Below are 20,233 nucleotides of genomic sequence, written 5' to 3'. Positions count from 1 at the left end.
CCGCCAGACAGCTTGAGATTCGTGCAGCTACTTTGGGATCATCTGGATGGAATGAAAGGAAGAGTTGTGTGTCATCAGCATAGCAATGGTAGGAGTAACCATGTGCCTGTATGATGGAACCAAATGGAGAAGAGGAGGGCTCCAAGAACTGAACCTTGAGGAACCCCCGTGGTCACTTGATGAGCTTTGAATACCTCCCCTCTCCAGGCAACCCTGAAAGACCTACCCGTGAGATAGGATTCAAACCAGTGAAGTGGAGTTCCTGTGATGCCCACTGATGAGAGGGTGGACAGAAGGATCTGATGATTCACCGTGTCAAAGGCAGCAGATAGATCGAGCAGAATGAGAACTGATGATTTGGAATCATCTTGCTTGCTACAATCCCACTACAGGATGTAGTGATGGATCACTGTGCTCCACTAACTTCACTCCTATTGGTTTTTGCTCCCAAAAGTCACTCATCACACTTAATTTTGCATAAAGTTAAACCTATACTTTAACCTATACTCAACTTTTTCACGTCGCTGAATGCCTACATTCTGTCGCCAAAAGAAAATGGTGCTTGTGTTGCTGGAAATCGCCAGCTCTCCATTGAAATCAATGGGATCATGTCACTTTGTCACAGGTAGTGTGAGGGGGGCTTCATTGGTGGAGCTAGAAAGAGGCTGCTCACAGACCATGTATTCTGTCTTCCTAATACAGGCAGCATTGTAAAAAATAAATAAATAAATAAATAAACAAATAAAATTGCTGAGTTGAGTTGCTGCCTTAAATTTTAAGTACAATCAACAAAGTACAATAAACTGACTGAAATAAGTTTAATTTTGTATATCTTATAAAAAACATTTAGAATTTGCTGAACTTTGATGAGTTAAAGTAATGTAAAAAAAAGTCATGACTTATTGATCATATCATTTTTTACATTGAGTGTATACATTAATGGCAGACTAAATTCAATAACTTTGATTATATATTGTGACAAGGATTCTGTTCCACTAAACATATTTACTTAACTGTAACATGATTGGATTGACATGATTTCCGTAGAAATCGTGTTCCGACCTAAAAGGGCACTTTCACTTTCATGATTCAAAGTGAATGCACAGGAAGCGATTTGCAAATGAATGCCCGGCAGAGTTGTGTTTATGGCATAAAACAAATTTGTGAAATTAATTAATTTTTGTGAAACTCCTAACATATATTTGTGGATCTCTTTCTATTTATTTGTGAATTTGTAAAATTTTTGTGAATCTCTTTACATTTATTTATGGACAATTATTATTTATTTGGAATAACGGAAGGATTTTAACCCCAAAATTAAAGCCCCTATACCGCCTCCTAGAGTACATGACCACCCACAAAAGTGTGAGAAATAATTTATATAATTAAATGTTTCTAAACAAAACACCCATAAACACTCCACAGATATAGTAAAAACAACAAAACAGCTGAGAATAATGTACCATAATAAAGAAAGAGATCCATTAATTGCAAATTCTGCCATATCTAATGTCCACCAGAGGGAGACTCAGGCTCTTTATCTGTAAAGCCAGAGATTCCATTCTGCATACTAGTTTCAAATCATATGCAGTAGTGTCAGTACCCATCATTTGCATTAATTGAACACTATTCGTGGCCTTGGAACTCTTTAAGATGAATTTTGCATCTAATTTTCATATATTTTACATTTAAAAATCTTCCCATTGTTCTAGCTAGTGTTCACTTCTGTGTATCCTGGTGCGATAAGAATCATCTTCCAAACATTCAGAACATATATCACAATGTATGTGCTGGCATTAACAAACAGTAAACTTGCATTAGTTTGGATGATTAAGAAGATACTTTGCCACATACATATTTCATTATGTCCATGCGTTTCAGCACTCTTTACATTTGACAAATGCTGTAGGGACTGGAGGTGGATAATGTCATTAAAAAGTTTATTTAATTTCACTTTCTTACTAGCCTCCTTTTTATTGTGACATCACCGTTTCACCATATGCAGCTGTCTTTATTTTTAGTTATAAGCAGTGTTGTGCTGTAGACAATGTTATGCAAAGTAAAAACGTAGTTTGCATGGCATCCATCTTATTTGCAATGTGCCATTTCCCCCCAAGACATAACTGACGTTAGTTTTGGAGCATTGAAACTTTAGCTTGTTATCAACACAGCATCTTCTGAGGCCTGTTCCATAAAATGTGCTAAGAAAATTGTGGATAACAGTCTGAAACCTGACTTAAATTAACCTAAAAAATCAGTCTGGGTTAAAGCAGTTCCATAAAGGACTGTTTAAGTTCACGCATTTGACCCAGGTTCAGACTTAAATTAACCCAACAAATCAGTCAGGCTTAAAGCATTTCCATAATGGAAAATTTAAGTTCAGACATTCCCACTATTTTGACCCAGGTTCAGTGAGTCAAGATCATTTGATGTGCACACTATTCTTAAGCAGCCCTAAAGGTCGATCATGGATCAAATCAATCCACCAAAGCAAACAGCATATATATTTTGTGCTGTTTAATGTGTTTGAGACGTGGTGTTTTCCTCAGTGCATAACTTAAATTTCACAGGTTTCATCGTCTATCTGTAAATGTTGGAAAGTCATGGAAAATTTCCATTTTGCTGTCATGAGTATGCAAGTCTTATGCAAGTGAGTCTCCAGTGAACTTCACAGTGAACCAGCGCTGCTGTGCACATGCTCAACAAATGGAGATCAATAATTCTGACTAAAATATACATTTTGCTAAAATATGTGTTGTTGGACATTAAATGTGGTTTATGTAGAATTTTAAAACTACAAGTATGTGTATTTTATGATAGCAGTATCTCTAAAGGAACTATATTGTAATGGGGTAAATCAAATGTAGGCTAATATAAACCTAATTACAAAGCTCAGATGAGTTAATGTGTGTTCCTCTTACCAATTAAAATTTCATCTGTGCTTTTATTATTTATTTTCATTTTTAATTTAGTGATTTTAACTTCTGCTTTAAAGGTGCTAAAGAGGATCTTTTCGTCGACTGAGAAACCAAAGACTACGTTACTGAGTTTTTTAAATGAGCGCATGCGTAAGAACAACCCCCCTCCTTTGAAGGAACGCCTCCCAAAACTCGTAAACACTCGTATTGGAACACAAGTGTTTACCACCGGCATTCGCTGTGTTGTGTTAGTGGATTCATTATGTCGGACTCACCGCAGGTAACTCATAATCTGCAGTTGTTACTCCTGTCTCCGGACAAAAACATTGCATGCAGTGGAGTGTGGAAAGTTACTGGAGCACGCAGCCGCGCTCGTCTCTCACAAGGAACGTCATGGCAGTGATTGACAAGCCAGAGGGCCAATCGTTTACGCGATGATCGCGTAAACGATTGGCTGATGTTTTTAAGGCCCTACCTCGTGCACAGATGATGTATATTAATATTATTCCTTTCAGTGCACCTAATAAATAGTCTTTTACCAGTTAGTAAAGACAGTTTCAAGTAATATTGCAAAAATGTATAAAACAAAACATCCTCTTTAGAACCTTTAAAAAGCATTTTTGTAGATTGTAATTTTCTAATGTTCTACTAATAACCATAAAAGGTACTACAGCTGCCATAAACAAAACCAGAGAGAAATGTCTTCATATATTTAAAACAATCTCATTCAGTCTTGGCACAATACATTCAAAGAGTCAGTAAGAAAAGAAAACCTGTAGGGTTATAAACACTTGATATTATACAATATAATTAAACATTTTGTAGGTCAATTTTGTATAATTTATCATAGCCTATATATTTGATTTATTAAGTTGATTGTCTGTGTTCTGTATATTTATTTTTGAAGTTGTCAGAGTGACTGAGCTTAAAGGTGGGCTATCCAATTTTTCAACTACGTCGTTGAAGACTGTTGATATTTGAAATCAACCCAAACAAACCCACCCCTCTCTTCATTGCTCCACCTCCAAAATCACACTCCAATTCTAACCACACTGCTCCAAGTCGGTCTCGAACCCCAACCCAATCACTGCTGACATGTGAGGCGAATGCACTACCAATGACGCTAAAACCGCGTTCTCTAACAGTCTTCAGTGTGCAGCACCTCACTTGTACAACTCTCACTATCTGGCCAGTGTTACACATGCAATACAAGAGTGGATGTCTGTGTATCACTACTGACGTGCAACAAAATGCTTCATGAAAAATAAAGTGCAGTTGATGAACGAACAACAAGGAAGCACAAAAAATGAATGTACAGTACACAAGAGCACAGCAGCCCCAGACAATCTACACTCAAACCCAGTTTTACTCACATGAAAAGTGGGTTCAAAGAAGCCTGTTTTCATGCCTTCCTGCTTAGCTCTCTCCAGCGCTGGAAAGCTTTTCTAAAATTAACACAGGTCCTAAAGCACTTGCCCATTCATAAACCTTCATTCCAGTGATATTCTTTTGAGCTCTTTTGTATTGTGTCTCATCATTTCTCTTTTTGAGTTTTTTATTTTTTATTTTCAAATCTCCCTCTTGCTTGTTCTGTGTCCTTGACCGTCATACGCCCCCTAATGCTGATTGTTTAGACGTTTGTTGTTGGACTAACTTCCAAACGGTGTATTTGAAAAAACGGATACCCCACCTTTAAGCTATGATCAGGCTAACTAAAAATAAAAATAAAAAAGCCTAACTTATTTTCTAAACTTAGTTTTAGTAAGCTTAGTTTTAGTAAACTTAGTATCTGTTCTCTTTTGACCTCAAAAAGAAAACTGAGGCCAGTTGTCATACAGGAAGTCTCCCAGTGTATTTATAAGTCTAAATGAACCTAATTACAAAAGTTCTTGTGGTTCTGTATGTTGGCTTTAGGCAGTGAGTTCAAAACAGCCTACTATTGTAATATTTTTGTTGAATTATGTCCTTGAAATTTAAACTTCATTATCATATTTTAGTTGGCTGTTGGATAAACATATAAACACAAAATACAACCCTGGCAATACATTAAGGCTAGAGTGAAATGTATAATTAGCAATGTTCCATAAAAATAGCTTATTTTCATAAATAACAGGTTGGGGCAAGATGTCACATGATTTATATGTTTTAATTTAATACAATGTATTACTATTTTATTAAAATTTATTTTGGGCAAACTAATGATTTTTTTAGTATATTTGTATATTTATTTAGGATGTTACCTTTTCCATTTTTGCTATTTCATGAATTTCATGTTTCATAATTGTTGCCAAATGGCAGGTTCTGATAGTGACAACTTACCAATATAGTGGTAAAAACTTAACAATAACCTATATAGTGTGACAGCAAGCCCTGCTATCACTATCACTTTTTTTCAATACAGAAATTGACATCTACCCTGAGAAATGTGCACTAGAGTAAAAGTGTTACAATTAACCTTGTTTGTCCAGAAGAATAATAAAAGGTAGAATGAAAACAACATGTCTCTTTTTGTTTGTTTTGGAAACACCAGTAATGTAGAAAGATAATTAATAGAATTAAAGCTGCAAGCAGCGATGAAAGGGCCCTCGCACCCGGGCTCACCGCCACCTGTTGGCCTTAGGAAAACAGTGAACAGTGGGTGACATGCATGTAAGTGAGTAAATACAGGAGAATTAGTCATTTCAAAGTGCCACTTTTCCTGCTGCCAACAGGTGATGCTTTGACTGTAACTGAATGTTGCCATGTAGATGTCTTTAGGCCAGGACTATTATCAAACATGTGAAGTTTGGAGCAGATCGGACATTGTATGCCTGAGTTACAACAACTTCCTGTTTCATGGTGTTAATCGCATACATTAGCACTTTGTTGCATGATTTAATGTGTTTTTAGTATGTTTGGTACTTCATGGCATATTGAAATGTGTTTCTGGGAGTGAATTACAGTGTAAAGCATGCCATTTCCTGTATGACTAACTGAATTTTGGCATGTAGATGTCTTTAGGCCAGGACTCTTATCACACATGTGAAGTTTGGGGGAGATCGGACATTGTATGCCTGAGTTACAACAGCTTCATCTTTCATGAAGTATCAGGCCGCCACGGACACGCCCTTCAGCAAAAACTCAAGATCTTAGCAATTTAATGTCGCTAAGGCCTTAAGATTAGACTGACTTAATATGATGTTGATCTGATTAAAGCTCTAGGGGGAATTCGTTAAAGTACAACGTCTGGCAAAAATGGCAAAAACTGCACAAATTTTGCAGAGAAAATTCAAAATCCTGTTGGGTTTTCAGATTTTGCACCCAGGGACTTTTTTGGGTAACACTTTACTTGAAGGGGTGTGCGTAAGACTGACATGACACCTTCATAATCTTGACATGACACGTGTCATGAATATGAAGGAGGTTTTATGCATGTTTATGACAACTGTCATTAAATGTCATTCGCTCAATTATGTCATATTTAATGCAAAGATGATATTGTTTGAGATGTCTTTGTTACGACAACTTGACATAAACCAATACATCATAACCTGTCAGTGTCTTTGTCATGACAACTTGACATTAGCAAAACATCATAACCTGTCATAAACATGACATAGCAGATTAATTATCAAACTTAAAAAACTACTTAGCTTTATGGGTTAACATTACATTACATTATTTTGGTAACATTTCAGTATAGGGAACACATATATAAACGATTAACTATGACTTTTCCCTCAATAAACTCTTAATTTACTGCTTATTATAGTTAATTGTTAGGTTTAGGTATTGGGTAGGATTAAGAATGTAGAATAAGATCATGCAGAATAAGGCATTAATATGTGCTTTATAAGTACTAATAAATAGCCAATATTTTAGCCATATGAATTCTAATAGTAATAAGCAACTTAAAAGACCCTAAAATAAAGTGTTACCATTATTTTATAACAGTGTCATCTTTTTTACGAAATTTGAAATTGTCTATTATCTGACCTTCTGTTGGAGGAAACTTAAAAAAAAAAAAAAAACATGAAATGAAAAATAGTAATGACACTGTTATAAAATTATTTGTCAGAGTTTTGTCACTTAATGACATTTTAATGACAAGTTCAATTTGTACCACTGTACTTGAGCTCAAGATACATATTTATGACACTATTATAATGGCCTCATGACAGCCAATGTCAAAACCAACGACATGACAGTTTAATGCAATGTTAACCCATAAAGCTAAATGATGTCAAGTTGTCATGACAAAGACATTGACAGGTTATGATGTATTGGTTTATGTCAAGTTGTCATAACTCGGACATCTCAAACAATGTCATCTTTGCATTAAAAATGACATAATTGAGCGAATGACACTTAATGACAGTTGTCATAAACATTCATAAAACCTCCTTCATATTCATGACATGTGTCATGTCATGATTATGAAGGTGTCATGTCAGTCTTATGCACACCCCTTCAAGTAAAGTGTTACCCTTTTTTGTTAGTATTGGGCTGTTACATGTATGATGTATCTTAGCGAATTTCATAGCGTGAAGGGCGCTTAATTGAAATTTTGTAGGTGGTGCTATTGAGCCCATTTTGCCCTCAAAAATGCGATTCATTTTGGAAAAGAAGAATAATTGACCGAGCAATTACAATAGGGTCCTCAAACCATTGTGCTCGGGCCCTAATAAAACTGGAATGGCTATATATTGCTTTTTTAAAAAATATTTTGTTTTGTTGTGAAGTATTTGTTGTGGACGATTCTGTAATAAACTCACTTATGAATGACGCCTTTAATGATGAATGATTGCATAAGCTTTAAATGCAGTGATATTGGGGATATGAGAGGCTGACCTGGGATCAGCAGGTTGAGTGTTGGAGTGTCACTTCCTGTAAGTGCAGAGAGAGGCAGTGCTGAGTTAAAGACACAAACACAGACACATTACAGCAAAAAAGCGAGCGAGCGAGCGAGAGAGAGAGAGAGAGAACAAGAGAGGGAGAGCGAGAGAGAAAGAGAGGCAGAGACAGATGATCTGAGCTTCAGTCGCTTCATGTCTGATTTTCATACATTGATCATGAATATATCGAGGAGATCCGACTGAATCTGTCGCTCGGGTGTGTGAAGAGGTCAAAGCGAAACCTTTTTTCCGTGGCGCACGGATTTCTCGCTCTGTTTATCAGCCTGATCAATTTTCAATAATCATTATAGGAGATATTTGAGATATAATTATTATTTATTGTGTGTTTGCGGAGTAAGAGGCTTTTGAACATGGGATGTTTGGGCAACAGCAAGACAGAAGATCAGCGCATCGACGAGAAGGCGCAACGAGAGGCGAATAAAAAGATCGAGAAACAGTTACAGAAAGAGAGACAGGCATATAAAGCCACACATCGCCTGCTCTTATTAGGTAAGATAGGAATCTATAACTGATACATTAATAACAAGCAGATATGTGTCAGCATCATCTGATCAGAGATATGGATATCTTCATCATCATCATCATCATCATCATGGATGGATCATTTCTTAACGGCCCTGGAGGAACTCATATTTAGGCTATATATTATCTCATGACTTTTTTTTTCTATAATTTTAAGGCGCTGGGGAATCCGGGAAGAGCACTATAGTCAAGCAGATGCGGATCCTGCACGTCAACGGCTTTAACGCAGAGTGAGTGTGTGATTATTTAACGTTATTTACTGACACTGGGCCTTTACTGTGTTTATTATAACGGATGCGGCATCCATGTATGTTGAGGATGTTAGAATGTTGACGGGCTTCAGATATACGCCTCTGCGTCCGGTGCGTTTTTATGGCTGTCGCTAAACCCAGTGAGCTGCCTACCTAGACAGCATTTTTGGGCATCATAGGCGTGTGCAGCATTTTTGGGCCTCATTTTTGCTCATCATAGACGCATGCAACATTTCCGAGTCTCAAATTTGAGCGCCCACCTATACAGCAATTTGGGATATAGGTGTGTGCGACATTTTTCAGCATCAGTTTTTGGACTGCGTACTTGTACAGCATTTTTGGCGCATGCAGCATTTTTGGATCTCATTTTTTGGGTTGTTTACCTAGACAGTATCTTTGGGCCTTATCTCAAAGGCAAATAAAACAATAAGATAATAACTAGATTTTATATAAGAGTTATGTGCTGTTATTTCAATGTTCACTATCATGATGAGGTCACGCTGTGTGCAGAATGTCCTCTGTTGTGGCTTATGACACCTTATAACCACAGTTTGGCCTTTGATAAGGCCCACCTTTGAGTAATATTACAGTCACATTCCTATTTTATGGAGAATTATTATGACACTACTAATTTTGAGATTATGTCATTCTTTAATGACTGTTTCCTCCCATTTTCCTCCTCTTCTGCTCAGAGAAAAGAAGCAAAAAATCTTGGATATCCGGAAAAATGTTAAGGACGCCATTGTAGTAAGTTATTTCTGCGAATAAAAATTGTGTCCAGTTTAATGTTTTTGTTTGGTCTCCAGCAGTTTTGTCTAGCTGATTAGTTTGATTTAATTTATCCCATGTTCATCCTGCTTTTACATCTATGTTTCTATTTTCCAGACGATAATATCTGCTATGAGCACCTTAACACCCCCTGTGTCAATCGCCAACCCGTCCAATCAGCCTAGAGCAGAGTACATCAAAAGTATAGCTCCACTCTCAGACTTTGACTACACAGAGGTAAGACACTGCATCCAAATCTGTTGACATAAAAGTTTCTGGAAAAGTTGAATCTGGAAGATATAAAAGTATTTTTAAATGGGAAATTGATTTCACATCATTGGACAGAAACCTGGAATGACTGATTACACTGAAAGGGGTCCACAAATAGTCCAGGGGTTGCGAATGTTGGTCCTGGAGAGCCACAGTCCTGCAGAGTTTTGCTTCAACCCTAAACAAACACACCTGAACAAGCTAATTAAGGCCTGAAGGGTTACTAGGAAGCTACAGGCAGGTGAATTTTTATTATTGTTGCAGCTAAACTCTGCAGGACCTCATAATCAGGCTGATATTGGGCCTGGTTATTATAGAAATGTTGGTTATTGTGTTGATTAGACGGTAGGTCTTTGTAAGTGTTTCCTTATGGTTGAAGTGGTGCACAAATTCCCCTTTAAATGCAGTCAATGATTCAGGCACGAACTGCATGATTTATTTACTCTAGTAGCAGAGAACTTCTGCCATAGATTCTTATATGTCCTTTGTCAATGTCTGCTCATGGGAGCTGACATAGATGTTGCCACTCAATAGCCGCTTTTCCATTGTCGGGCCAGGGCGAGCCAGGGCTTTCAACGGGCCGGGCTGGGCTAATAGCCTCATACCTGTAGCACCGAGCCCAAAACCACGCTGTGTTTCAACCGTCGGGCCAGAAACTTCGCAGCACTTAACTAAAACCCGCCCGTAACACACCTCTCTGGAACAACGTCACACAAACACATAATTTCACCAAGAAATGAGAAAACTAATCAGAAAGAAATCACTGGAAAGTGGAAACTAGTGAGATTGCAAAACGAACACAATAAAAATGGCCTTTGTTGTCATTTTTGTTGTTTAGGCTACTTAAAGATTTAAAAATCCAAGCATCGAATGTGATACATTGATCATACAAGTGATACATTGATCATAATGAATTAATTTGTGTCAAGATTGCACATTAGTCACAGAAATAAAGTGGTATTCACCGTTATTTCACAAAAAGAAAGAGGACAATTCAGTCGCGTCTGTTTCTGTTTATTTGTAGTCACAGGACAGTATGTTTACATCACATTTAGAAAGAATGATCATTTCTACAAAATTTCAACCAAAATATGACCTGAGGAGCTTTAGCACTCTCCAGTGAGAGTCCCAACAGTTATATTTTCAGTCAGAGAAACAGAGGAAAGCTCCCGAAAAACCAGAGTTGCTTTATTTTATGACATGTGTAGCTGAATAGACAGACCGATATAAAGAGACATGACGTAAGTTACTGACAGATAAAATAAATACTGATAGCCTATGTTATTTGTCTGATTTCTTCCAGTGGTCATATTTACCACGGTTACTATGGTAATGGTTAGTTTTTTGCAAGTCTTTTGCATGCATATAAATATTTCTGCTTTATACGGTGATCAGAATCCACATCGGATCACAAACAGAAGGTATTTCAAACACTCGCTGTTGTCTGAAAGTGAGTTTTGAGCTAAAATGTTTTTAAGTCTTTAATGCTGATGTTAGCTGTTAACCTATATGAAATCATCCGTGGTTCTGCCGTCTCCAGACTCAGATAAACTCCGCCTTTGTTCGTAACCACTCTCTCAAGCCCGAGCTGGCCTGCTTTGGACTAAGGTATTCTGTGGGCCAAAAAACCCTGGCTGTTGGCCCCAATCAAGCCCCGGAAAGTGACAGTGACTATTTGACTTTTTAACACTATTCACAATGCACACACAAACACACTCTTGTTAATTCTTATCGATAAACGAAAAGATTTCTTAATGGCTTAATTATAAATTAAATTAAAAAAAAGAAAATTTATTTGTAGTCATTGACCATGTCCACGTCATTCTCATTTATGTACTTAACAATAACACACAAGTGAATGATGGCAAACACATTTTTTTTTTTAATTCTTGTAAAATACGAGTCTCCTCCTAACTCCAAAAGCATATTTTTTTTCAACAGTTTGACAACTGTCCAATAATGATCAGCTACAGAAGATATTATATGTATAGTGGAATAAGGCATTTAATTAATGGATTAAAGGGTTAGTTCCCTTAAAAATTAAAATTCTGAATTAAATAATTTTTCTTGTCATTCCAACCCCATAAGACCTTTGTTCATCTTTGGAACACAAATGAATATATTTTAAGATTCACTCTTTTTTTTTTTAATTCAATGATAGTCCACACAGGCAAAACCATGTTCATTCATTTTTATTTGATGCTATATATTAACTAGTAAGAAGAGATGACCGTTTCACAAGCCGCTTGAGCTGAGGCGCTACAGCAATCTGTCACAACACATTAAAGAGCCACAAAATGGTTTTTATTGTTCGAATTTCTTAAAAATTACACAGTTTGAAAGCTGGGACTTTGTTTAATATCACAAGTAACCTGCTCTGTCTTGTCTGTCGACATGTTGTCCGTGTCCTCTTTGCTCCGCGATGTATTTTTCACTATGTGTGACGTGACAAAAACTATATCCCAGACAAAGCAACAGTAACTAAGGGGGGCAGGTCTTTGTGAAGGGTCAATTGTGCTTTAACGGTTTAAAACCACTTGTTTTTAAACTGCAGTGCTTAGCAATGATAAGCTTTCATGACCGTGCAGCATCGCAACCTCACGTGAGCATAACCGTGACAAATTTCTACCGTCTAATCGTGTATACCAGTTTATTCCCCACCCCTACTTATTATACTTATTAACACTTTAACATCAAGCACGTCCCTAATTACTGATTGCCTTTGGAGAGAGGTAGGTTTCTGTGCGTGCACTTTGGCAGTGTGCCAGTCAGCATGAGTGTCCTTTTCAGGATATATTGTGCTTATAACTCTTTTCAACATCAAGCATGTCCTGCTCTTTATATTCTCATTCATGCATTTCATCACTCTGAAGTGTCAATAGTGCAATATATTTACAACCTGCGATATATACGATATAGCAAAGTCTCTAACGATAGACATTTTATTTCGTGGTAACAATATATGTCGTCATTTTGCCCAGCCCTAATTAATGTAAATAGTTATGACTAAGTGGATGAAGTGGCTTCATTCAAAATATAGTATTTTTACGACATGGATATTAAATAGTTAAAATATTAAGACTTTTTGGCCACTCAGCACAGAGCATGGGAACAAACTATATTATATTATATTTTCATTTAGAGGACCTTAATGCATTAAAAGTGAATACAAATTTTGGAAGAACAGCCCTAACATTACAAGATTGCCCTTAAAGGGTTAGTTCACACAAAAATGAAAATTCTGTCATTACTCACCCGCATGTAGTTCCAAACCCGTAAGACCTTTGTTCATCTTCGGAACACAAGTTAAGATATTTTTGATGAGATCCGAGAGGTATCTAACTCCTCCATAGACAGCAATTTAACCACCACTGTCAAGGCCCAGAAAGGTAGAGAATGACACAAAAGAGAGATTTTGTTGAATAAAGTCGTTATTTTTATTTTTATTTTTATTTTTTGTGCACAAAAAGTATTCTTGTCGCTTCATAAAATTAAGGTTGAACCACTGCAGTCACATGAACTATTTTAACAATGTCTTTTAGTACCTTTCTGGACCTTGAAAGAAGTGGTTAAATTGCTGTCTATGGAGGAATCGGATACCGCTCGGATTTCATCAAAAATATCTTAATTTGTGTTCTGAATATGAACAAAGGTCTCACAGGTGTGGAACGACATGAGGGTGAGTAATTAATGATACAATTTTCATTTTTGGGTGAACTAACCCTTTAACATTCACGGGTCCAAAAAATTGCTAATTGCTATTAATAAGTCAATAAACAAGTTGCGAAAATAAAACATTTAATCTTACCTAATGTTAGTAGCCTTCTCCCTTGTACCTGACTGTGATGCACAATCCTCCTTGCCAAGAAAGTTCCATCCATTTTATTCCTCTCTTGCCGATTGAAATGCTTAATCCACTCATTATTCCAGCTTTAAAAGTCCACTTGCTGTCACGATGACAAATGCGACTTTGCAGTTTTGCATTTTGTTGTATCTCGAGTCAGCTCATATAAAAAAATAACTTTGACTGTTTGCCTTTTTGAACTATAACGATTGCTTATTCAGTGACACTGCTGACTTTAGCATTACTTATTTGCGAACATTTATGTGTTTTCTGAGGCGAGTCTGACCAAAACTTTAGATATAACAAGACGGTTCATTCATAATATTATTATAAAAATAAGAGAAAGAAAGTGCGCTCGCATGAGACTGCACATGCAACCTGAAACATAAGCTTTTAAACGCATTTTGAGCGTTATAGAAAACATTCATGTGATTGTTCATCTCAGATTTTGTTGATGATTTGAAATATGTTATTTAAATGTGAGTGTGCAAGGCTGCAAGCAGTTTTTGAGATTTGAAGTTTGTTTGCATTACTGTTGCACACAATAGGAATAGAAAAACTCGATGATCACTGTTTGCTTGCTTTGCTTCTGATGGCTGGGGTTGCTCGTGTTTTTTTCACCTTATTTCCCAGCTCATACTTTGCAAGTTACAAAACACACACACACAGCGCTGACCCGGGAACCGAAGTAATAGATTGGGACCCGACCCGTATCCGGCTGACCATTTAAAATATAGACCTGAACCGTATGGGTCCTGGGTCGGGTCCCAGTTCCTCGAGTCTCGGATACTCTTTGTAGACCTCTACATTACAGTGTTACCCAAATAAAATATTGTTAATTTATTCAGAGAAGTATTATCTACAGGGAGATGTTTGTGTCAGTAACAAACCATGTGGTAAAACCTTACATTTTGTTTGTGGTTTGTTTAGGATTGGAGGCCTGTTTATAACTGTCTCCATGACCTCACTCCTGTTTGCCTCTGGTCAAATGCAATAAGACCATTCTGAACAGTGAACAGTTTCCATATTTGTCTCATGAACCTCAAAGCAAATATGTCCTCTCATTTGCAAATTTGTTCATTCAAATGGTTGTGGACTCAGTGATGTGGTGTACAAATAAACACTCATAAATACATGTTATGATGATTAAATTATTTATAAACAGATCTTGTGTAATTGCTGATATTTATGCAAACATTTACAGAAACCTTAGCATTATTTTAGTGTCTTTCGTGGACAGTTATTCACAATGGAAAGTCACAGACCATAAAAAAAAAAAAAAAAAACAACTTGCCAGTATTAAGTCTAGACATTATATTATATACACTATAGGCCTATTCACTGATATTGCTGGTGAAATTATATTATGCAACATTGTGATTATTGTAATGGTTTTAATGCTGTTTTTATTTGACAATTACGTTTCCTAAAGATCATATCATTAGAATAGTTGGTCATACTTTATATTAAGTGTCTTTACCTACTAAGTACTTATGTAAAAAAAACAAACAAACAAACAAATAACAACAACTGTTCTTACTGTGTTCATGTTGTATTGCAAAACACTTTTGCTGCTATTGAGGTGGGATATGGCAAGTTTGGGCAAGTTAGGGCAAGTTTGGTTGTATGTTAGGTTTAAGGGAGAGACTGAGATTTCCCTTTTCCATGTCAAAGCATTCTGTAATCACTTGGCTCCAGCTTCACTTCGTTTTTTCCATTTAATCAGTAGTGAGAGAAATCCGCTTTGAGTGATCATGTAGCAAGAGAAAACACAGACATTCTGACTTTCAAAAAACCCTTGTCACTTCAGTCAGATCTGCTCTTTGCACCGCTTCCACTTAGCAAATCTAAAAATCTAAAACCAAAGCAATCAAAGTCAAAGATGAAACTTCCCATTGCTGTTATACTCTAAATTATCATATATTTTGTACCGCTGTTTGTTCAATGAAATTGGAGGACCAGAACAAATTGATGAACTGAAAAATTATTATAATTCTTTAATTGTCAGTTTTGTGTTCATTAGTTAAAAAAAAAAGAAGAGAAAAAATATGCCTTAATTATTTAACTTGATGATCTGCATGTAATTTTACTGTAGTTCACTTTTGAATGTTTGAATCTACCTGTTACCGATGACGGATGAGATCACCATTTTAATTAATTTCTGAATGATTTAATGATACAAGCAAATACAAAAGTATACTGTTTGTATGGCCCAGTCATATCATGCTATAACACGTTTCAAAAATTATTTCTTATGGAATGGAGAATATTTTGCATGTAAGAACAGATGTACACAGTCAAAGATTTTAATAGTGAAAGATAGTGAAAGATTTTAATAGTGAAAGAGCACTATGTAATGCACAAGGCAAGAGTTTCAGCTATCGCTTGTGAGAAGTTATGGGTGATTTCTTAATAGATGCTTCTTTCAGAGCCAAAATAGTTTGTGTTTAGTAACTAGTGCTACAGGGGAGATGGCATGAGTGTGCACAGCCACGTGTGTGTGTGTGTGTGTGTTTGTGTGTGTGTGTGTTTGCTGCTGTTACCTAATTAAAATCTCTTTCTATTGAGTCGCAGAGAGCGGTCGGACTGTCATGAGTTTTATAAGGCTGATTCGATCAGAGTTCAAAAGTGGCAGCCAGCTGACAGAGGACACACACACACATAGATCTCTTTAACATTATTGGACTCTTTTTCTCAGCTGTTTCATGCAAGATGATGTTGATTATGTCATTGATACATTGGTACAGATGTTAAACAGCAGTGAGTTCATATGGGCTGTAAACATTGGGCCTCATTCATGAAACTTTTATAAATATATAGTTCTGAGTAATTCCCAAGAACTCTCCACAAATGCTTTGTAAATATCAGATTCGATAGTTAAAAGTGTGTATATTAATTAATTACAATCATTTGTAAATAGGGCGCATGCACGCACATTCATAATTAGCATCAGCCCTGTCTATAAATCAAATATTTAAATTACATGTCCAGGAACGCTGTGGAAACTTCTGGAGTCCCTTCTCAGGTTTGGCATAAATGCAAAATACACTAATTGACCATTTGTCTTGCAAAAAATATTCAGTTATATAATTCAAATATTCAATTCCAGTGTGTCCACCTTAGCATCCAGCTGAGAAGCTTTGGTTGCTATGATTAGTGGTCGACCGATATTGATTGTGACTGATGGCCGATATAAAACCGATATATTTATAATTTATATTTATTTTAATATTTAATAATTTAGAAATAAAAAAGATGAAAAATTAATACAAAACAAATCTGTAAAAAAACAGAATTGCACTTTATTGATTCAGCTTTTTGATTCTGAAATCCTATTACAGTATTTTTCACAAATAAAGAAATTGTTAAAAAAAATGAATAAAAGGAAGTAAACACTGCAAACAACAGGGCATTCAGTAATCAGGGGTGCGTTTCCCAAAAGCATCGTTAGCCAACTATGGTCGTAAGTCCCATTGAACTCTATTGGTAACGACGGAACTTGAGACCATAGTTCGCTTTGGGAAATACACCCCTGGTAAGTTTGTGCACACTCATATCATATTTTTTCAAATAAAGACAAGGTAACACTAATTTTATATACAGCACATAGTGCTGGCACGAATTTGACAGAGTGAGCAACTGAATATAGCACAGTTTAGTTTGAAATCAAGGGTTTAAAGTTGATTGTGGGTCTCTGGTGGCAGCTGAACTCGTGTCCGCATTCAGTTTGCATGGACCGACCATTATGCACAGAATATAAGCGTTCATGCAGGCTACAAATGCACTTCTGAAGATCTCACAGCTGGATTCAACTAAGTCTGCAAGGTTTGTGAAATGAAATAAAGATTTGTTTAAATTATATAATTGCGTATTTGCTGAATGCTGATGGTAAATGAGAAAGTATTATACTGTTTGATGTTTTTATTACTAATAATATAAATGCAAAGGCTATACGTTTTTTGTACATAGTTTACTTTCTTTGTTTAACAGTTCTGTCTATCGTATTATCTTATTCTGTCGTATTAGATAGGACTGTTAAACAGAACATTTTGAAAATACAAACACATTCATAAATCTGAAAATTTATGTCAGAACAGCTTTATGAATGATTTACATAAAAATTCTTTCTGCTTGTGTTTCATAAATGAGGCCCATTGTGTGTTATTAATGAGAAAGACAGTTCTTCTCTTAAATGTCTAAATTTTGTTTGAGTTGCAAATGAAAGGTTTTTTTGAGGTGTGTAAATGAGTTGATATGATGGGGTTTGTGCATGTGTGTGTGTTTGGGCTGCAGTGCTGTCTCCATTAATTAGGCTCTTTATGTAATGGTATATTGATTTTTGTTAGTAAACATGCTGGCCAAGCACTGGGCAGATAAGAGCAGAGGGGGTTGTCCATCCTTCTGAACCAAAGCATATGTCTGCCAGAAAAAAAAAAAAGCTCAGTGAGGGCGGGATGAAAATATTGGTAAAGAACTTTAACCTCATAAATAATCTTAAGCTAAAAGATAGGCAGTGCATTGTGTTTGTGACACTTTCATAATGTTATACATGAGTTGAATTACTTAATATTGACTTTTTTTTTGTATTGTAGAATATAAATAACAGTTTAAAAAAAATGCCTGTAAATCTAGGGAAATCTTGCTAGATCTGCATGTTGTGTATTTGCAAAGAACTTAAAGGGATAATTCACCCAAAAATGAAAATTCTGTCGTCATTTACTCACCCTGAAGTTATTCCAAACTTATATGCAGAGATGGGCACATCAAATACATCAATACATCAAAAGGTATTTAGTTACAAATTACAAATACTTATTCATCAAATGTATTTAAATAAAATACAAAATACTTCTATGAAAAAAAAAATGCATTTAATAAAAAATAAGTAATTTGTAATTTGAAAACACAAAAATACAAACAAAATTTACATGCAATCTCACAATTTGAAGTGTGAGAATAACAGTGGAGTTTGATACATGGAAGAGAGAGTTGCTCTCAGTTGCTATTTATAGCCAAAGCATTCGAAAAGCACCAACAACTATTTAACAGTAGCAAGTAAGAAATACAGAATTTGAATAATCAAATGGAAAAACACTGCACAGTCCTCAATGTATGAATTAAATATAGATTGATGATCCTTATAAAGATACTAAAGTTGTTCAGTCAGGAGTAGTTAGTGATTTTGTCTTGTTTGATTAACATTAATGGCAGACAGCAGCAGGTTTATTAGGCTGCTGTCACTTTAGGAATGAACGCACAGACCGAATATACTGACACACATCCAGTTTTCACCCAAACGGTTACATTAATTTAAGACACGACTGACTGTGTTTTCACCCTCAATTAATCAGAATGTTAATTTTTATTACTTGACCCACCCATCCGCGGATTATCTGCAGTGCCCGCGGATATAACTGCGATCCGAGCATTACCAGACAGCGCATATCAAGCTTTAGATAGCAAGTCACTTCACAAGTTCTAGCTATTTGCGCTAATCTTCTGTCCTATAATGACATTCAGTGTGTGACGAGCAGGGCCATGAGGGAACGGCGCGAGGCCGGTGGCTTGATTGCTAAAGAGCATCATTTGCGCTTGGCACCAGTCTTGTCTCTGTCGCTCCTTGTGCTTCCATCTCCTTTTCTCTTGTCTCGTCTGTCCTTACCCCCAGGTGCTGTGGCCGCTGAGATAAAATGTTCGTCCAACCATCAGTCCGACTGAAATGATACAATGTTGTACCTGCCTGTCAGCATATGTATTTTCATTCCAGACATCACACATCATCGGCGCTTTTCATGCTATGCAGAGTTAGACAGACGTCGATCACAAGCTCTGCAACCAAAACAGCAGCTGCCTTTTACGGTGCATTCACATGGGGCGTCTTCGTTAACGCATTTACTTTGAATGGGTGACGTCATGCGTTGCCAAACTGAATTGTGGGTTTTGTTGCGTCGCTTCACTTGCGTTGCTCACAGCAAAAGTTGAAATTAGGCTTGTTCGAGATGCATCGGCGCAGACCGATCGGCGTATGACAGAGTACTGTGAGAGTGATTGGAGAGCAAACGACTCCTTATGCTTTTGAATCACTCTCGCAGTACTTTGTCATAAGCCGATCGGTATGTGCAGCACCGGTGTATCTCGAACAAGCTTAATTTCTCAACTTTTCAAGTGCCAGTGCAAGTGTTAGCCCATCAGATCACCTTATACAAATACCCAAGCGCAGATGCTAGCCAATTGCGTTCATACAACACTGGAAAGTAATGTGATTGGCTGTTGTCACTATGACAGTCGCATCAGCACCAAGCTTTAGACACGGCCTCCATAAAGTGTTAATGTCGGCGCTCTGTGTGAATGCACCATAAATCCCAAAGTATAGTTCACTTTTTACGTGTATGTGAGGTAGGGCTGTTGCAAGAACCACAGCATGCAAGAACCACAGCAACCGCAATATTTGCGTTTTCTTTTTTCGAAAGGTTATGCCCTTCTCATTTTACACTTTTATTAAATAAGTTAGTTATGATAACAATGTGTACCATGTTGATTTGTACAGAACTTAAACAGCACTTAACAAGCCTAAACTGACAGTGAATTTGAGAGAGATCGACTGAGCATGTGTGATTACCTGCCACTGTCCTTTAGGCATATATATTAGACAGATATATTCGTGAGAAAAGGTTGTCATGTCTAAGGATAGGATAAGGATGTCTAAGAAAATCTCTGTCTTAGCATCAACACATTACTGGTCATTGCAGGTCGCACACGCACATT

General features: G+C 36.6%; 1 protein-coding gene across 3 annotated transcripts in view; it reads left to right on the top strand.

The window, feature by feature from the left end:
* gnal (guanine nucleotide binding protein (G protein), alpha activating activity polypeptide, olfactory type) overlaps nucleotides 1–20,233 on the top strand; it is a 215,825-nt gene that overhangs the window by 6,182 nt on the left and 189,410 nt on the right. The window contains exons 2-5 of one of the 3 annotated variants that reach the window (XM_048175136.1): nucleotides 8,265–8,302; nucleotides 8,493–8,565; nucleotides 9,279–9,333; nucleotides 9,472–9,591. In XM_048175136.1, the coding sequence (XP_048031093.1) occupies nucleotides 8,265–8,302; nucleotides 8,493–8,565; nucleotides 9,279–9,333; nucleotides 9,472–9,591 (286 nt within the window). Of the gene's footprint in view, nucleotides 1–7,827; nucleotides 8,303–8,492; nucleotides 8,566–9,278; nucleotides 9,334–9,471; nucleotides 9,592–20,233 lie in introns of those variants that run through there. The other 2 variants (XM_048175135.1, XM_048175137.1) reach the window with 2 other exon arrangements.

This window comes from Megalobrama amblycephala, linkage group LG22 (assembly GCF_018812025.1).
Source record: "Megalobrama amblycephala isolate DHTTF-2021 linkage group LG22, ASM1881202v1, whole genome shotgun sequence".
NCBI classification, from domain to species: Eukaryota; Metazoa; Chordata; class Actinopteri; order Cypriniformes; family Xenocyprididae; genus Megalobrama; species Megalobrama amblycephala.
The sequence above is the reverse complement of the archived record's forward strand: the minus strand, read 5'-3'. Positions and strand labels throughout refer to the sequence as shown.